Source organism: Aspergillus piperis (assembly GCF_003184755.1).
Source record: "Aspergillus piperis CBS 112811 unplaced genomic scaffold BO85scaffold_4, whole genome shotgun sequence".
NCBI classification, from domain to species: Eukaryota; Fungi; Ascomycota; class Eurotiomycetes; order Eurotiales; family Aspergillaceae; genus Aspergillus; species Aspergillus piperis.
The window spans coordinates 997,005-1,010,122 of record NW_020291594.1 but is presented as its reverse complement, the minus strand read 5'-3'; the positions used below and the strand labels follow the sequence as shown (position 1 = coordinate 1,010,122).

General features: G+C 47.9%; 5 protein-coding genes across 5 annotated transcripts; 3 read left to right on the top strand and 2 right to left on the bottom strand.

Moving 5' to 3' along the window:
* Positions 1 to 795: 795 nt before the first annotated feature.
* BO85DRAFT_392071 (FAD-binding oxidoreductase) lies at positions 796 to 2,856 on the top strand. Its single transcript, XM_025656833.1, has 4 exons — positions 796 to 1,323; positions 1,380 to 2,074; positions 2,132 to 2,340; positions 2,402 to 2,856. The coding sequence occupies exons 1-4, from the start codon at positions 970 to 972 to the stop codon at positions 2,671 to 2,673; spliced, it is 1,530 nt and encodes a 509-aa protein (XP_025518324.1). The 5' UTR covers positions 796 to 969; the 3' UTR covers positions 2,674 to 2,856.
* A 590-nt stretch (positions 2,857 to 3,446) lies between these two features.
* On the bottom strand, positions 3,447 to 4,453 carry BO85DRAFT_366635 (RTA1 domain-containing protein; the record flags this gene model as incomplete). The annotated part of the gene is made up of 3 exons (XM_025655787.1): positions 3,447 to 3,913; positions 3,978 to 4,220; positions 4,291 to 4,453. The coding sequence occupies 3 exons, from the start codon at positions 4,451 to 4,453 to the stop codon at positions 3,447 to 3,449; spliced, it is 873 nt and encodes a 290-aa protein (XP_025518323.1).
* Positions 4,454 to 5,205: 752 nt separating this feature from the next.
* BO85DRAFT_366910 (glycosyltransferase) lies at positions 5,206 to 8,383 on the top strand (the record flags this gene model as incomplete). Its single annotated transcript, XM_025655799.1, has 13 exons — positions 5,206 to 5,401; positions 5,470 to 5,670; positions 5,729 to 5,883; positions 5,940 to 6,298; positions 6,336 to 6,561; positions 6,698 to 6,848; positions 6,912 to 7,020; positions 7,077 to 7,424; positions 7,495 to 7,642; positions 7,697 to 7,802; positions 7,878 to 7,969; positions 8,021 to 8,147; positions 8,202 to 8,383. 13 exons carry the CDS (start codon positions 5,206 to 5,208, stop codon positions 8,381 to 8,383), a joined length of 2,400 nt encoding a protein of 799 aa, XP_025518322.1.
* Positions 8,384 to 8,666: 283 nt separating this feature from the next.
* BO85DRAFT_226423 (Zn(II)2Cys6 transcription factor) lies at positions 8,667 to 10,444 on the top strand. The gene is made up of 2 exons (XM_025654745.1): positions 8,667 to 9,087; positions 9,156 to 10,444. The coding sequence occupies exons 1-2, from the start codon at positions 9,001 to 9,003 to the stop codon at positions 10,284 to 10,286; spliced, it is 1,218 nt and encodes a 405-aa protein (XP_025518321.1). The 5' UTR covers positions 8,667 to 9,000; the 3' UTR covers positions 10,287 to 10,444.
* BO85DRAFT_226463 (T6SS phospholipase effector Tle1-like catalytic domain-containing protein) lies at positions 10,444 to 12,683 on the bottom strand. Its single transcript, XM_025654746.1, has 2 exons — positions 12,476 to 12,683; positions 10,444 to 12,392 (listed from the first exon to the last, which is right to left on the bottom strand). The coding sequence occupies exons 1-2, from the start codon at positions 12,599 to 12,601 to the stop codon at positions 10,602 to 10,604; spliced, it is 1,917 nt and encodes a 638-aa protein (XP_025518320.1). The 5' UTR covers positions 12,602 to 12,683; the 3' UTR covers positions 10,444 to 10,601.
* Positions 12,684 to 13,118: the final 435 nt, after the last annotated feature.

The window sequence follows — 13,118 nt, the reverse complement described above, 5'->3', positions numbered from 1 at the left end:
CTGTGCATAGTACGATGGTCACAGCAGTGCCTTGCCTTATGAAGCCGGGGGTTTGTGAACCTTCTAGACTAACCTAAAACAGATGGCTCTGTTTGTTCGAGATGGATAAAGAAGCTGACACAGGGACTATTTTCCGACTGTATACGTTAACATTTCTCAGCTTATTTGCACTTTGAATGTCAGAAGTATCATCAGAAGAAGGCGAAGCTGTTTAATCTCACTTCACTCGGGTCTCTTGCCGCAGGACCATACCGTTCTATCCCATAGAACCAACACAATAGCCTTCCAGGACACGCTGCAAAGATTGCCTTGAGCCTCGGGCCCTGATATTCTCATTGTAAGGATGCCAAGCCAAGTCGGATATGCTGTTCTCGCTGCACCCTGGGATGCAGTTTGTTGATGTCCTTTCATGCAGTTTCATTACATAGTGCTAAATATACTATTCTCAATCCTCCCGACCCGGCTCACTGTGTCAGGAACAAGTCCTGACAGCATGACCGGCCACATACAGCTGTAAAATACGGACCAGCTGGTTCGACCGATGCGCTCAAATATGAGACTCTCAGATATTTGGAACAACATGTTTTAGGCTGCATGGATGATCTTCCTGTGCTGCGACAGACCCGAACCCGAGCCCGTGATACGAACCCGAACCCGACAACGGCTCGGATCTGCCCCACTCGAGACTCCGCTCACTCTATACAACGACCATGGGCGCGCATCATCCACGCTGCTTTGCTCGTCTTTTGTGTCCCAGCGCAAATATACGCAAAGTCAGTCTCGAAATAGACTGATGATCTTCCTTGTGTCGATAAAATGTATCGGATCGGAAACAATCCGAAGGCAACCAGATTTCAGCATTGGCCGTGGTTTATAGCCTGAAGATGAAAAGGTTATAAAGAGCTCGTTTTGGCCGTGGCAATCCGCTTTCCTTAAGTCAATTTGGATCAAAGTGTTGTGTATTTGACAATGAAATCTACCTTAGTTCTCGCCTCGTTGGCGCCCTCTGCCTTCAGTTCATCCCTCGTCGGTCTTGGTCAAAGAAGCATAAATGCAACCGGCACAACCGCCGTTAGCACTGTCGACTTGGGAACAGGCGCTAGGTGTGCATGCAGCAAGCTTGCTGTATCATACTCAAACTTGTTGGTTTACCCTGGGTCGGCCAGCTACACCTCCCAGGTCACGAGCTACTGGGACATTCGAGCAGACCTTGACCCGGCATGCATCTTTCTTCCTACTTCAGCTGAGCAGGTAGCCGATGCTGTCGGTCTCTTTGCCACATGTGGTGCTCAATTTGCCGTTCGTGGCGGAGGACATATGAATGTATGAAATCCCCTAGCGAGAAGCCTGTATCCTCATTGACCCTATATGCCATCTAGTATCCCGGATCGAACAACATTGACGGCGGCGTGCTTCTGGCCTTCGACAACATGAAAGAATATCAAGTGAACAACGATACTATCGATGTTGCCCCAGGGATGACGTGGTATGATGTGTATTCTGCGCTTGATCCATATGGTCGTGCTGCCATCGGCGGACGCCTGAAAACCATTGGTGTGCCTGGTTTGACACTGATCGGTGGTGTATCCTACTTTATCAACAAGTACGGATTTGCCATGGACAATGTGGTCAACTACGACATCGTCTTGGGAAATGGCACGCAGGTTGCCGCCAATGCTACTTCGCATCCCGATCTGTTTTGGGCTTTGAAAGGAGGGGCAAACAACTTTGGCATTGTCACCAAATTCACCCTCAAGACGTACTCCATGCCTCATATCAGCACAACAATCCAAGAGTTCAATGAAACAGCAGTCCACGATTTTATCAAAGCATCATGCGACTGGGTTGTTGCCGATAGTGACACTTCGATTGCCGCTGGATCCGTTCTGACCATCACCTACAACGCCACAACTGGAAGTGTCTCACCCTTACTCTTGGGAGTCCAAGAGGGTATCAGCAACCCTCCTTCCAAATTTGCCAACTTCACTGCTATCCCTGGAGTGTATAAAGTCAATAATGTAACGACCTCAAAGCAGTGGGCTGCGAACCTCGACTCTCCCAAGCAAATGTTCCGGTAAATGCCCGCTCACCCATTATGTTTTCGGGCGCCAGAGAGCTAACCACATAGTAGCGTCACCTTTGGCCATCACTCAATGTATCCCGACTCTGACGTCTTGTACTCAATGTATCAGACGTGGAAGGCAGCAGTGAACCAAATTGCCGATGTCCAAGGTCTCTACCCTACTTTCGTTATCAATATTTCTCCTGCAAGTGCTGTCAAAGTAGGAAACACCAACGGGATCGGTAATGTCTGGGGACTAGCAGAAGAGCCTACGATCTGTGAGTTTCCCCTCACCAATACTCAGTAGGACCTGGTATCATGCTAACATGCTCTCGATAGGGTGGCAACTAAGTACAGGATGGGACAACGCTGAAGATGATCTTCGCGTCGAGGCGTGGGTTCGTCAGTTGGTGGAACATCTGCATGGCATCAACAAGCGTAATGGACTTGCCAGAGACTTCATTTACATGGGTGATGGAGGGGATTGGCAGGATCCTTTTGCCGGATTCCCTGGCGAGAATGTGCAGCGGATGAGAGAGATCCGTGGGCGCTATGATCCTTTGGGTACTTTTACGAGGTTGAACTGGGGTGGGTTCAAGCTTGGTAACTAAAGGGTAAGATTGCGGGGATGGACGACTTATTGTACAGATGGGAAGGCAGCGTCGCTCTCTTAGTTGACTGGTGTTACTAGTTTAGATCGTACAGTCCAGTGTTGGATAGGAGGATGTTTCGAGCTATAACAAGTATTTAGTATTATTTGTATAATTCAAGTTGAGGAATGAAGTCTTTTTCTGAATGAGATATCCTGCTTGCACTGCACATGTGCATTGTGAAGAATAGAGCGTGTTGCCCCAACATCAGAAGCCGCTGCCTTCTATTTAGACGCTTATTATGATCGTCTAGCTATTAGTCAATCCAATCTGGGGACTATCTGTGTATTATTCTTGATATATTATCTGCTCTACTAAGCAAGGTAATAGTAATACTTGGAAAAAGGAAAAAGAAAATAGAGAGAGAGGAGAAAGTTGGTAGAGGGGAAATTAAACATTAATACATAAATATCTTGATATATCTCTGCACCTAGATCTCATGTACTACGATTTTTTTTTTATCTAGTAGCAAGATGGCTTCTGCGTCAGGTCAACTGAATTACTCCCAAGGAGTTGGAGATTATCAGGCCATACTATTATTCAGCAACGTGGCGATTTCATATCCTGAAGAGTAGAATAATTTGAAGAAAAGGTGTATCAGAAGAAGGGAAAACCATAAATCAGTATACATAAAAAAAAGGGGTAAGACAAACAAAGAGGAAACAAAACAAGAGAAAAATGAAAAGGAAAATTCTAGTGAATTAGGTACAGGGAAAATGTTGGAAATACATTTATCACACATCTCTACCCTCACGTCTCAAGCTGAGCTCGTCAAGATCAAGACGCTGGTGATAAACGCCATCTTGCAGAACGATGGACGGGTGAAACAAATTCATGGTCAACATGACCAGAAACATCATCGACGCGTCGAGAACATATAGAAAAACTTCATGGCTAATCACATAGCCACTATTACCCTGCGCAAACTCAATAAGACGGTAAACCGATCGGATGAGGATCAGAACGCTGACAAAGTAGCATGCGAATAGAAGACCTCTCCAGTCCTTCGGCAAGCACCTTTTTGCGGAGCTCATTGTCTTATCTGATTCTGCTGTAGGGTTTCGGTTTATTCTGCAATGAAAGGTAATTGAGGCAATCAAGAAGGCCCCGAAGAAAAGTAGCTGCACACATAGACCCACTACAATGACCCACTGACCTATGTTCATGGAGCTTGTGGAGCCGTTGGCCATTATGCCGCCGCCTTTGGGGTATGAAGTTAGTATATACATCCCGGTGTGTAGGAAGGGACCTAGTGACTAACTCACCTGCACCTTGGAGGATAAAAGACAGAATGTCGCCGGAGACAAAGATTTTTGTCATCCATTTCACTCGAATAACGCTCAGATGTGGCGCATTTAAGAAGGTGATGATCCTCCCTAGAACCATGTATATCGATGCTGCGTAGAGAGTTGGTGCCAGTAGAAGAAGAAGGGTTTGTACAGAGTATAGAGTCGTTGAGGTCTGGTCAAAATGGGCTCTGGCGCGAGCGATGTAGCCAATTACTTGGACTTAATAGCGTAAGTCAGTACATGGTAGCAAACACACCGACACACCTCTCGAGCCAAAAGTCTAACTTACACACTCCTCCAACAATAAAGGGATTGAAGTACTTGGCATGGGTCCGAAACCGTTGATAGAAGTGAAATCCCGTGGTCAAAATGAACAGCGCAGCAAATATCACCGCAGCTGCCAGGCTGGGATCGTACTCATATAGAACGAAAGTGGATCTGGGAAAAAGCATAGTTGCGAGGCTTCCAGGAAGAAGCTATGGTGAGTGTTTGTCAAGGATGCTCGTAATTGGCAATGTTTGAGATGCAAAGAGGGCTATTGTAGCCCTTTTAAATGTGTAGTTCATGCTGTCGAAAGGAAGATTTTTTTGTTGCCTCAAGACGTAATCTTAGGCAGTAGCATTCGTTAGACACCGTTCGTGTTCGGGTTCAACTCTACCACTTAAGCTTGTCACAATGTATATGATCCCAAGATGGCCACGATGTTTTCATGGTTGATATCGAGCTGGGTGGGTCCTTGCAATAGATCAAAGCCTGGGCCTTGGTCCCGAACCCGAATACGAACCCGAAAGCTTCTTCAGGCAGTCCAAGTGGATTGTTGTCGATCGACCGTTTTAACGTGTCTGATTCTCCGTGGATCCATGTTCCAAAAGATAGTCATTGGTCATGGCATGTATCCTCTTGCTATGTGAAGACTAGTAGTTTCCACGAACGCTACCCTAACCTCAATGCGGTCGGTTTTACGCAGCCCCGTACATGTTGCCTGGGGGTCTAAATACTACTTACTATATTTATCACTTCGCTCCAAGGCTCCAATCTATGTAGTCGAAATGCTAGTGGCTATCCCCCATCAAGTATGGACCCAGTGGCGCCAGAAATAGGGACAGGGATTTCTGCTGGCAAATAAGTCTCTCTTTCCTTTTCACTTCGACAATTATCCCATCACTTTGCGAACTTGCGTCAGCCTGTCTAAAGCACCACAATCATGTCCGATAATAAAGAAACCAAGCTTGTGGAGGATAGTAAACATGACGAGTGTTTCGAAGATCCTCCTCCTGCATACTCATCAGCGCGCAATTCGTGTGTTTCCTCCGAAATCTCGCTGTTCACGATTGAGCCGGACTTTGCTCCCGAATTCACGAACGATTCTCGCGACTTAGAAAACTACTGTGCTGCTGCTGGTAAGGCCCTTATCGCCCTTTGGGGCTTTCAATTTGAAGGTCGGATTGCTCACAATCGAGCCGCACAGAAGATGAGAAATTTAGTCTAAACCCAGACCTTGCAGCACGGACTTCTGCTTTCATTCAGGCCTTCATGCGACCAAAAGCGCAGGCACGATTAGTGAGCGTGGGCTTAGACGAAAAGGAGCCTCAACATACTGGCCAGTTTACCCAGACACGGGAGAATGTCACGCCTCCACCTTTGGACATCGTGCTGATGGTTGTTGAAGGTATTTGGCACCAGATCGTCTTATGCCGTGACCCCTTGCTAACAAAATGCGAAAATAGAGAGCATAAGACCTTTTCTAGCTGTGGCAAAGCAACTTTCAAGAGACTCGCATCGAGTTCGAATTGCTGCGGCTGCATCTTGCGAATACTTGGTCAGAAGTCAAGGTCTTGATTTCTTCGCCATAACTTATGACCATGAGCTACCCCTATCCATGGTAATTGCTATACATATTCCCTAGTTATAAGCAAGAGTCCCGGTTAACTTTGCCAGCATAACATGGGTGATGCCCATCCTTCAGACGAGGCTCAGGCTCGGCTTCAATATTTGAGGAGAGTTCAGCAATCATATTATGAGGTCTACCACCGGTGCTGGAGGGCTTGTATTGCTCCTTTCAAGGGGGACCGTCGACCATTTCTGGCCGACGCAATCATTGCGAATCCCATGGCTCGTGCCCACATTCATTGTGCTGAACGACTTTCAATCCCTCTTCATATCATGTCCGCTTTTCCTCAAACCCCGACAAAAGCATTTGCACATCCACATGCCCGGATAAGCCCATACGATGGCGTCGACCAATCTACTTCAAACGTGCTTTCTTATGCGATAGTTGAAGAATCGACGTGGAATGTGTGAGTAAGCAGGAGAAGCTTAGATTTTTGGGACTAGGCTAACATGTAGTTCGTTACTTTCGGACAGTATACTCAAGCCCATCAACAAATTTCGACAACAGATTCTGGGCTTGATGAGCATATCCCCGGTTACAGCGGGAAGGCTCGTGACTGATCACGAACTTCCTCACACGTATTTCTGTTCGAAGGTTTTAGTTCCGCGGCCAAATGACTGGAGCAGTAATCATGGTAGGCCTTATTGCTGCTATAGACCCTTGAGTGGAGTGCTTGAAGCTGATGAGAGCTACAGATATTTCGGGTTACTTATTCGAGCAACGTGATCTTTCTTTCACACCCAGAAGAGGCCTGGAATATTTTCTGGTCTCGGGCCCCGCGCCTATTTTTCTGATGCTACCAGAGAATAGCATGAAGGATATATACCGTCTGGCGCTGATAATCCAAGATGCTATTTTGAAGAAGGGATATCGTGTCCTACTTTCCAGGGACTCTAGACGCCTTGGTGAGCTATTGAACAGTACCAATGTGCTCGTCATTGAGTCTGTTCCGCTTGGTATGCTGAAAACGTCACTTATATTATTGTTGTTACCTTGATGCTGATAAATCTTATGTATAGAGTGGTTACTTCCGAGAGTGGCTGTTGTAATACACAATGGAAGCCCATCCAGCACACAATTGGCTCTACAGTACGGAAAGCCAAGTGTGATCATCGCCACAACAGAAAAGTAAGCCTACTCAACATTATTTGATCAATCAGGTGTGCTGTTACTGACCTAACTAGTCATCTGTCAACTGCACATACAATTGCCAAAATCGGAGCCGGGGCTTCGCCACTGACGAGCAGAACGCTTACCTCTGAGAGCCTGGCACAGGCAATAACATTTGGTCTCCGTACAGATGTTCAACAGTCGACTCAAGCCATTAAGCGACAGGTAGAGGAAGAGGCAGGGCTTGAGAATGCTATTCAATCCTTTTATCGCTCTTTGCCTTCTCAAGTACAGACGTGCGGTATCACCAAACACGATCTAGCCATGTACCAGATTTGGAACAGACCATCGCTCGTGATATCATCCGAGGCAGCTGCAGTTCTAGTACAGGAGAGCCGGATCAAAATCACTGATATCGTGCTGTAAGTGGGACCTGTTTGCTGAATGTTGCATGTCTGCCTGGACACTAATTGTCAACTCCTGTGAACTCAGGATCAACCGTTGCATCTACAAAGTACAAGCCGAGAGCTCTGCCTCTTATGATGGTACAGCTAAGGAATACTGGAATGGATTCACCAATGCGGCAAAGGATATAGTAACCGCTTCGGACCTTGTTAGCATGATTTCAGGTCGTCAAAAGGTATTTGTCTTTCGTGACATCTCTGAACATTATATTAGGCTAAAACTGCTATAGGAGAGCTCGACAGACGAGGAGAGGAAAGTTAAACGGAGTGTCGCTCGTGATGTTGGTGTTGGGACCGCAAAATTCTTTGGACACATTGCCTTGTTGCCATTCACGAGTCTGTAACCCCTTTCAACCCCAATTTGATATAGTCTGTCACTCACCTAGCAAGTATCAGGTACTGCACTAGTAGTGAACACCGTCACATACGGAGTCAAAAGCGTCAAGAAGCACCAGGCGCAAGGCGAGAAACGTGAAGAAACGGATATCGCGGCGACTTATGATGTGAGAAGGGTTTCATTACTTGTTGACTGAATAGGGCTGACCAACTAATAGATCGCTGGCGATGAAGAATGTGATGCAGCTGCTTCCAAACATCCTGGCCTTAGCCCTTCGCGAGAAGGGGTGGATCCAACGAAACAGGCATGGCAGAGAGGATCCTCGCGCATTGGCATCACGGCAGGTAAGCAGCTCATATTGATGATCAATATATAAACTCTGTGCTGATTCCAACTAGATGCTGAGGCTAGGACAGGTTCAAGCGCGACCCCGACAGCGAACCAAATACAGCTCAAGAATGAGGAGCACGTTGAAGCTATTTGCCGGCGACATCTGGACCGTGGTTTCAAGAGTCCTAAGGTAGCTGATACAGCATTTAGAGAGAGGATTCTTTCTGCCTTCGAAAACGGAGTCATGTAAATGAACTATGTTTTATTCATAATGGACATTTATACCACCCAAGCCTTACTGAGATAGTAACCGCAAAGAGTGCCGTAGATATTGTAGCGGATAACCGGTTAACTGAAGTCATTGATAGTTATGCGCATAATTTAGTCATCCAAAACATCGCAAGCATAAAAAGGGTGGAGCCGTAAGGGTCACATTTGCCATGTTTGCACCCGGCAGATTGTGCTAGTGCAAGCCAAGAAGAGCTAAGTTTGCCGGCTCAGGCTTCCATGATTTAAGTATCACTGCTGTGACGAAGGCCCCGATGCAATACAGCTGGAACGTGGCAGCCTGATTGCCCAAAAATAATTGCACTCTTAAGTGCTATAACAGTGCAATGGTTATTGCAGGCATCCACGGCATCTGAAGAGCAGATAATGGAAGAGATGCACTCTGCTACTGCCCAGAGCTCACTTGAAATCCTGGACCCTGGATAGCCAAGTCGAATTCCAATTAGCCTTCAAATTCTACTTGGATCATATCTCCCATCTCCAGATACTCGAGTTGCTTCTTAATTATTCATATATACACGATTGGCCTTGGTACATCCTACACATAGTGTTGCCGAACATACACGGACCCTGGCGAAAATGCACAACAACTCTACTATCAAAGGGCGCCGGTCTCATCGAAAGTCACGCAGCGGTTGTCAACAATGTAAATTGAGAAAAGTCAAGGTACGTCCACGCATGCTAGTGGTCGAACACACAATGCATTCGAGTATCAAATGCTGATCTGATTCCAGTGTGGAGAGGAGAAGCCGACATGCGGCAATTGCAAGAGACATGGAGTTCATTGCTCGTTTGCTCTCTCGACTCGAATGGCAGAGTCATCCCTGTTGAGTGATCAGAACTCCTTTTCTAGCCAAACATCCACTCCGCAATCCGACTACAGACCAAGCAACCCCAGCTCTCCGAGCGGTGGTGCAAGTCAGCCGCAGATGGCGGCGGCACCAGGGCCAGAGCTGGCCATTGCCGACCTGGAGCTTCTGCATCACTACAGTACTTCCACCGCCTATACATTTTCGCTTCATCCGGTCATCCAGACACTATGGCGCATCGAAGTGCCCCAAATAGCGTTCAAGGCGCCTTATACGCTCCGCGCAATCCTAGCCGTGTCCGCATTGCATCTGGCCGTTCTACGCCCAGAAAAACAGGAACAGTATATTTCCCAGGCGAGCTACCATCACGAAGCATCCTTGAAACTCGCAACCCCAGAGATAGCCAACATCACATACGACAATTGTACTCCGTTATTCCTTTTCTCGGCGCTTTCATCATTCATCTGCTGCGCCAAGCCGCTCAAAATGGGCAACTTCCTCCTTTGGGAAGACCACGAAATCGCCAACTGGCTAATGATTATTCGAGGCACTGGAACTATTATTGACTTTGCCGAGGAATCCCTTAAGACAGGGCCATTGCGAACATTATTCAGCGTGCATCGACAACGTCATGATCATTCCGAGATTTCCGAGCCGCCAACGCAGCACCAATTCCTCGAGGACTTTCGCCGTTTCGTCTTACATGAGGCCGCAGATAATCACGAGAAGCAGGTCTATTGTGATGCGATCTTCCATCTGGGCACTTGCTTTACGATATGTTTTGAGAAAGGATGGCGGCTTGAAACATCAGACGTGTTCAGGTGGCTTCTGCGTGTTCCTCATGACTTCCTGGTCTTTTTGAAAGAATACCGGCCCCTTTCTATGGTGATTTTGGGATACTTTTGTGTACTTATACATCAGTTGGAGTGGATATGGTGTATGAAGGGCTGTGGTACTCATATCTTGTCGCAGATTTATAATCAGCTCCGCGAACCTGTTTATCGAGCTTGGCTTCAGTGGCCGATGGAACAGATCGGGTTTCTGCCGCCAAGGTAGTGGTTCACTATCTATGACGCTTTCGCATCAACATCTATTAATACGTTTGAATTGAATATACAACATTTCTCTCAGCAAATTGATTAGCACTGCCAAGATGGCTACATGGTATTCTCTCAGTCTAACTATCAGACTATAACTTGGTTTTTCAAGACCCCCGCCAAATTATATTAAGCTTGAAGAATCTTCGACAACCCGAACAGATTATTGAGTAAGAATAAGGAGATAATAAACGAAAGAGAAAGAAAACTGGAGGCTCAGCTGATCTTTTTACATGCCACAAATGAAAGGATAGCAGTGGAAGAGTCCATGCGATCAGTGGTGATGTTCATCCTCACACATTGTCGCGTCCTTCTTCCGCACATATATCTCCCGCACTAGGTCGCCCTCGTGGGCCTTCAGCTCCCATTGCCCGATTCCATATTCTGGCGGTGCTATCTTTCTACCGCGCCCGCCTCCGCCCATGATCAGGTTACCTGGGCGGTAGTTGGGATTCGTCTGCATGCGACGCAGTGCAGAGACATGGATCTGAGCATCATCGGGAATATCGCGAACCTCTCCGCAAGGGAGGGGCCACCGAATTGGCTTCCAAGAACCGTCTTTTTGTAGGTCCATTCGTCGGAATGGGAGGTACTCCATAATGCGCCAGGTTATGACAGAGAGTGGCGATAAGCCGGCATTGAATTCCAGACAGTCGTGCAAGAAGCCGTCCGTGCTGGAGGCAACAAGGGCATCGTGGAAACTATTGCTTGACTCGGAAGCATTCTTCTTTCGCTCGTCACCGGCTAGCTTGAGCATGTGTTGGCCGTTACCAGCTTCCTTGTGAATAGGATCGCGACAGAATTCGTGTCGAGGGTGCCATCGGCTGTGTTCGTTGATTGGGGTATATTCTCCGTCGTATTCTTCGTCGCATTCGAATTGCTTCAACTTCTTCGGGTCAAATTGCAACCCGGCCTTTTTGGCTTCCTGGACCATCCACACCAATGGCGCATGGCTCAATGGCCATTCCTCGCCTTTGGCCCGTTTCCATCCTCCTCCAATGTCGGCGTGGCAGCCGGGAAACCAGACTTCTTGTATGTCTTGTTTTCTCTCATCCTCCTCCTCGGCTTGGCTTGTTGCGAACTGTATGTTGAGCGACAACTGCCCTGACTGTCCACTCCTGATGGAGTTAAGATCCTCGGTTGACTCCGTGGGTATAGGTACGGCGAGGTTGAGACTCCTTCCGGGCACTGCAAGATTGCTTGCGCGGTATGGATGGCAATCATGAAGATTCTCGTGAGAGGCGTGGGCACTACGGTAGACCGATGCTGTCTCTTCCTCATCGTGCTCAGCGGGTGGTGCGCCATCGTCCGTACCGATATTACCGCTGTTGACCCTGAGCACAGGTACATTTCCATTCCTGCGGCCCGCCAGAGGATGACGGAGATGCTGCATATACTGTCGTCCTCGCTCTTGGATGGGGTGCTTCTTATCATGCCATGGCCTGATCTCAGAGATTAAGTCTTGGCGAAATTTGGCTCGTCGCTCGTCAATGCTGACCGCATGTCGAATGACTCGAGCCGAGCTTCGGGCGGTATAAGGAAATTTACTTCTTTCCATCCACGCCGACTCGAATCTGGGAACGCTATTGACCGTATCGAATAGGCCCATAAACTTGATCCTACTGATAGGACGACTGAATGTTTCGCGGAACGCTTTCATGTAGCGAAACAGCTTCTTCTTCTCTTCCTTCTCCTCTTCATTGTCGTCTCGTCGCTGCTGCCATTTAGCGAACGTCTTCCAGGCGAATCGAACTAGCTCCTCATTGCCGGCCTCGAGTAAGCCAATATAGTCGAGCATCTCGGCCAGAAAGCGGGCAATATAAGAGCCTCTACTGAATCCTATGAAATAGATGTCGTCGCCAGTTTGGTAGTACCTCATGAGGAACTTGTAACCGCCCATCACATGTTCGTCAAAAGAGGAACCAACGGCGGAGTCTTTGGCTTTGAAGTATGCCGATTTGATCTTTTGAATTCGTCCATGGCTAGAAAGCGACTTGCTTGTAACGTAGGTTCCGATACCAGGTTGGTAGTAGTGGAATTGGTGGCTCTTACTCCGATCGAGCATCTTCAAGTGCCAAAGACAATCCGTGAGCAAACCGATCACAAAAAACAACTAGTCTGGCGGGACCTGCCTCGCAGCTCACTCACCCGAAAGATTTTGAGAACGTTGCTATCCGACGAATCCCCGCTAAACTTGTTTCCAGTGCCATCAAAGCACAGGACAAAGTGCTTTGGGACCCGTGCAGGGCCATACGGCGTCTGTGTGGCTTCCATTGTTCACGACAGACAGTATTAAGGACGATATAGCTCAGCCAGTCTTCATACGGCCGCAGCGTGGAGGGGGCTTGTTCTCCTTTCCGGATGGTAGGCTATGTGCCGACCAGCGTGGAGGTGGGCTTGGTGTATATACATTCGAGGGAGATGGGGCAGTTCTGCCGCTTATGCATGAACGACTAAGACTCGGGGCCCTACGCCGCGCCCGTCAGAGGGTGCACGCGGACGCTTCCCCCCTCCCCTGATAGAGTTCCTGCAGGCTCGGATTCTTGCCCGGGTTAGTTTCGCTAAGTGGAACACACAAGAAAAGTGGTTGGCGGATGAGGTTGTACCAGCCGACATTCCTGGCAGCTAGTGTGGGAAGGCTGTCATCACATCTTTTTTCCCTTGCCTTTCATTATTGACCAGTCGTTTTGATTCGGCGAAGATGTACCCCACCGGCCTTCATTATCCTGGCAAACGTCAGCTGCGGACTTGCGGAAATTGATCCATTCAGCTCAGCCCGTCAGAAATGGTG

Coding starts and splice junctions, on each gene's coding strand:
- BO85DRAFT_226423 (XM_025654745.1), top strand. CDS start 9,001: ATGCACAACAACTCTACTATCAAAGGGCGCCGGTCTCATCGAAAGTCA. Junction 9,088..9,155: donor GTAAATTGAGAAAAGTCAAG/GTACGTCCACGC, acceptor ATCTGATTCCAG/TGTGGAGAGGAGAAGCCGAC.
- BO85DRAFT_392071 (XM_025656833.1), top strand. CDS start 970: ATGAAATCTACCTTAGTTCTCGCCTCGTTGGCGCCCTCTGCCTTCAGT. Junction 1,324..1,379: donor GTGGCGGAGGACATATGAAT/GTATGAAATCCC, acceptor TATGCCATCTAG/TATCCCGGATCGAACAACAT. Junction 2,075..2,131: donor TCTCCCAAGCAAATGTTCCG/GTAAATGCCCGC, acceptor ACCACATAGTAG/CGTCACCTTTGGCCATCACT.
- BO85DRAFT_226463 (XM_025654746.1), bottom strand. CDS start 12,601: ATGGAAGCCACACAGACGCCGTATGGCCCTGCACGGGTCCCAAAGCAC. Junction 12,393..12,475: donor ACGTTCTCAAAATCTTTCGG/GTGAGTGAGCTG, acceptor TGGCACTTGAAG/ATGCTCGATCGGAGTAAGAG.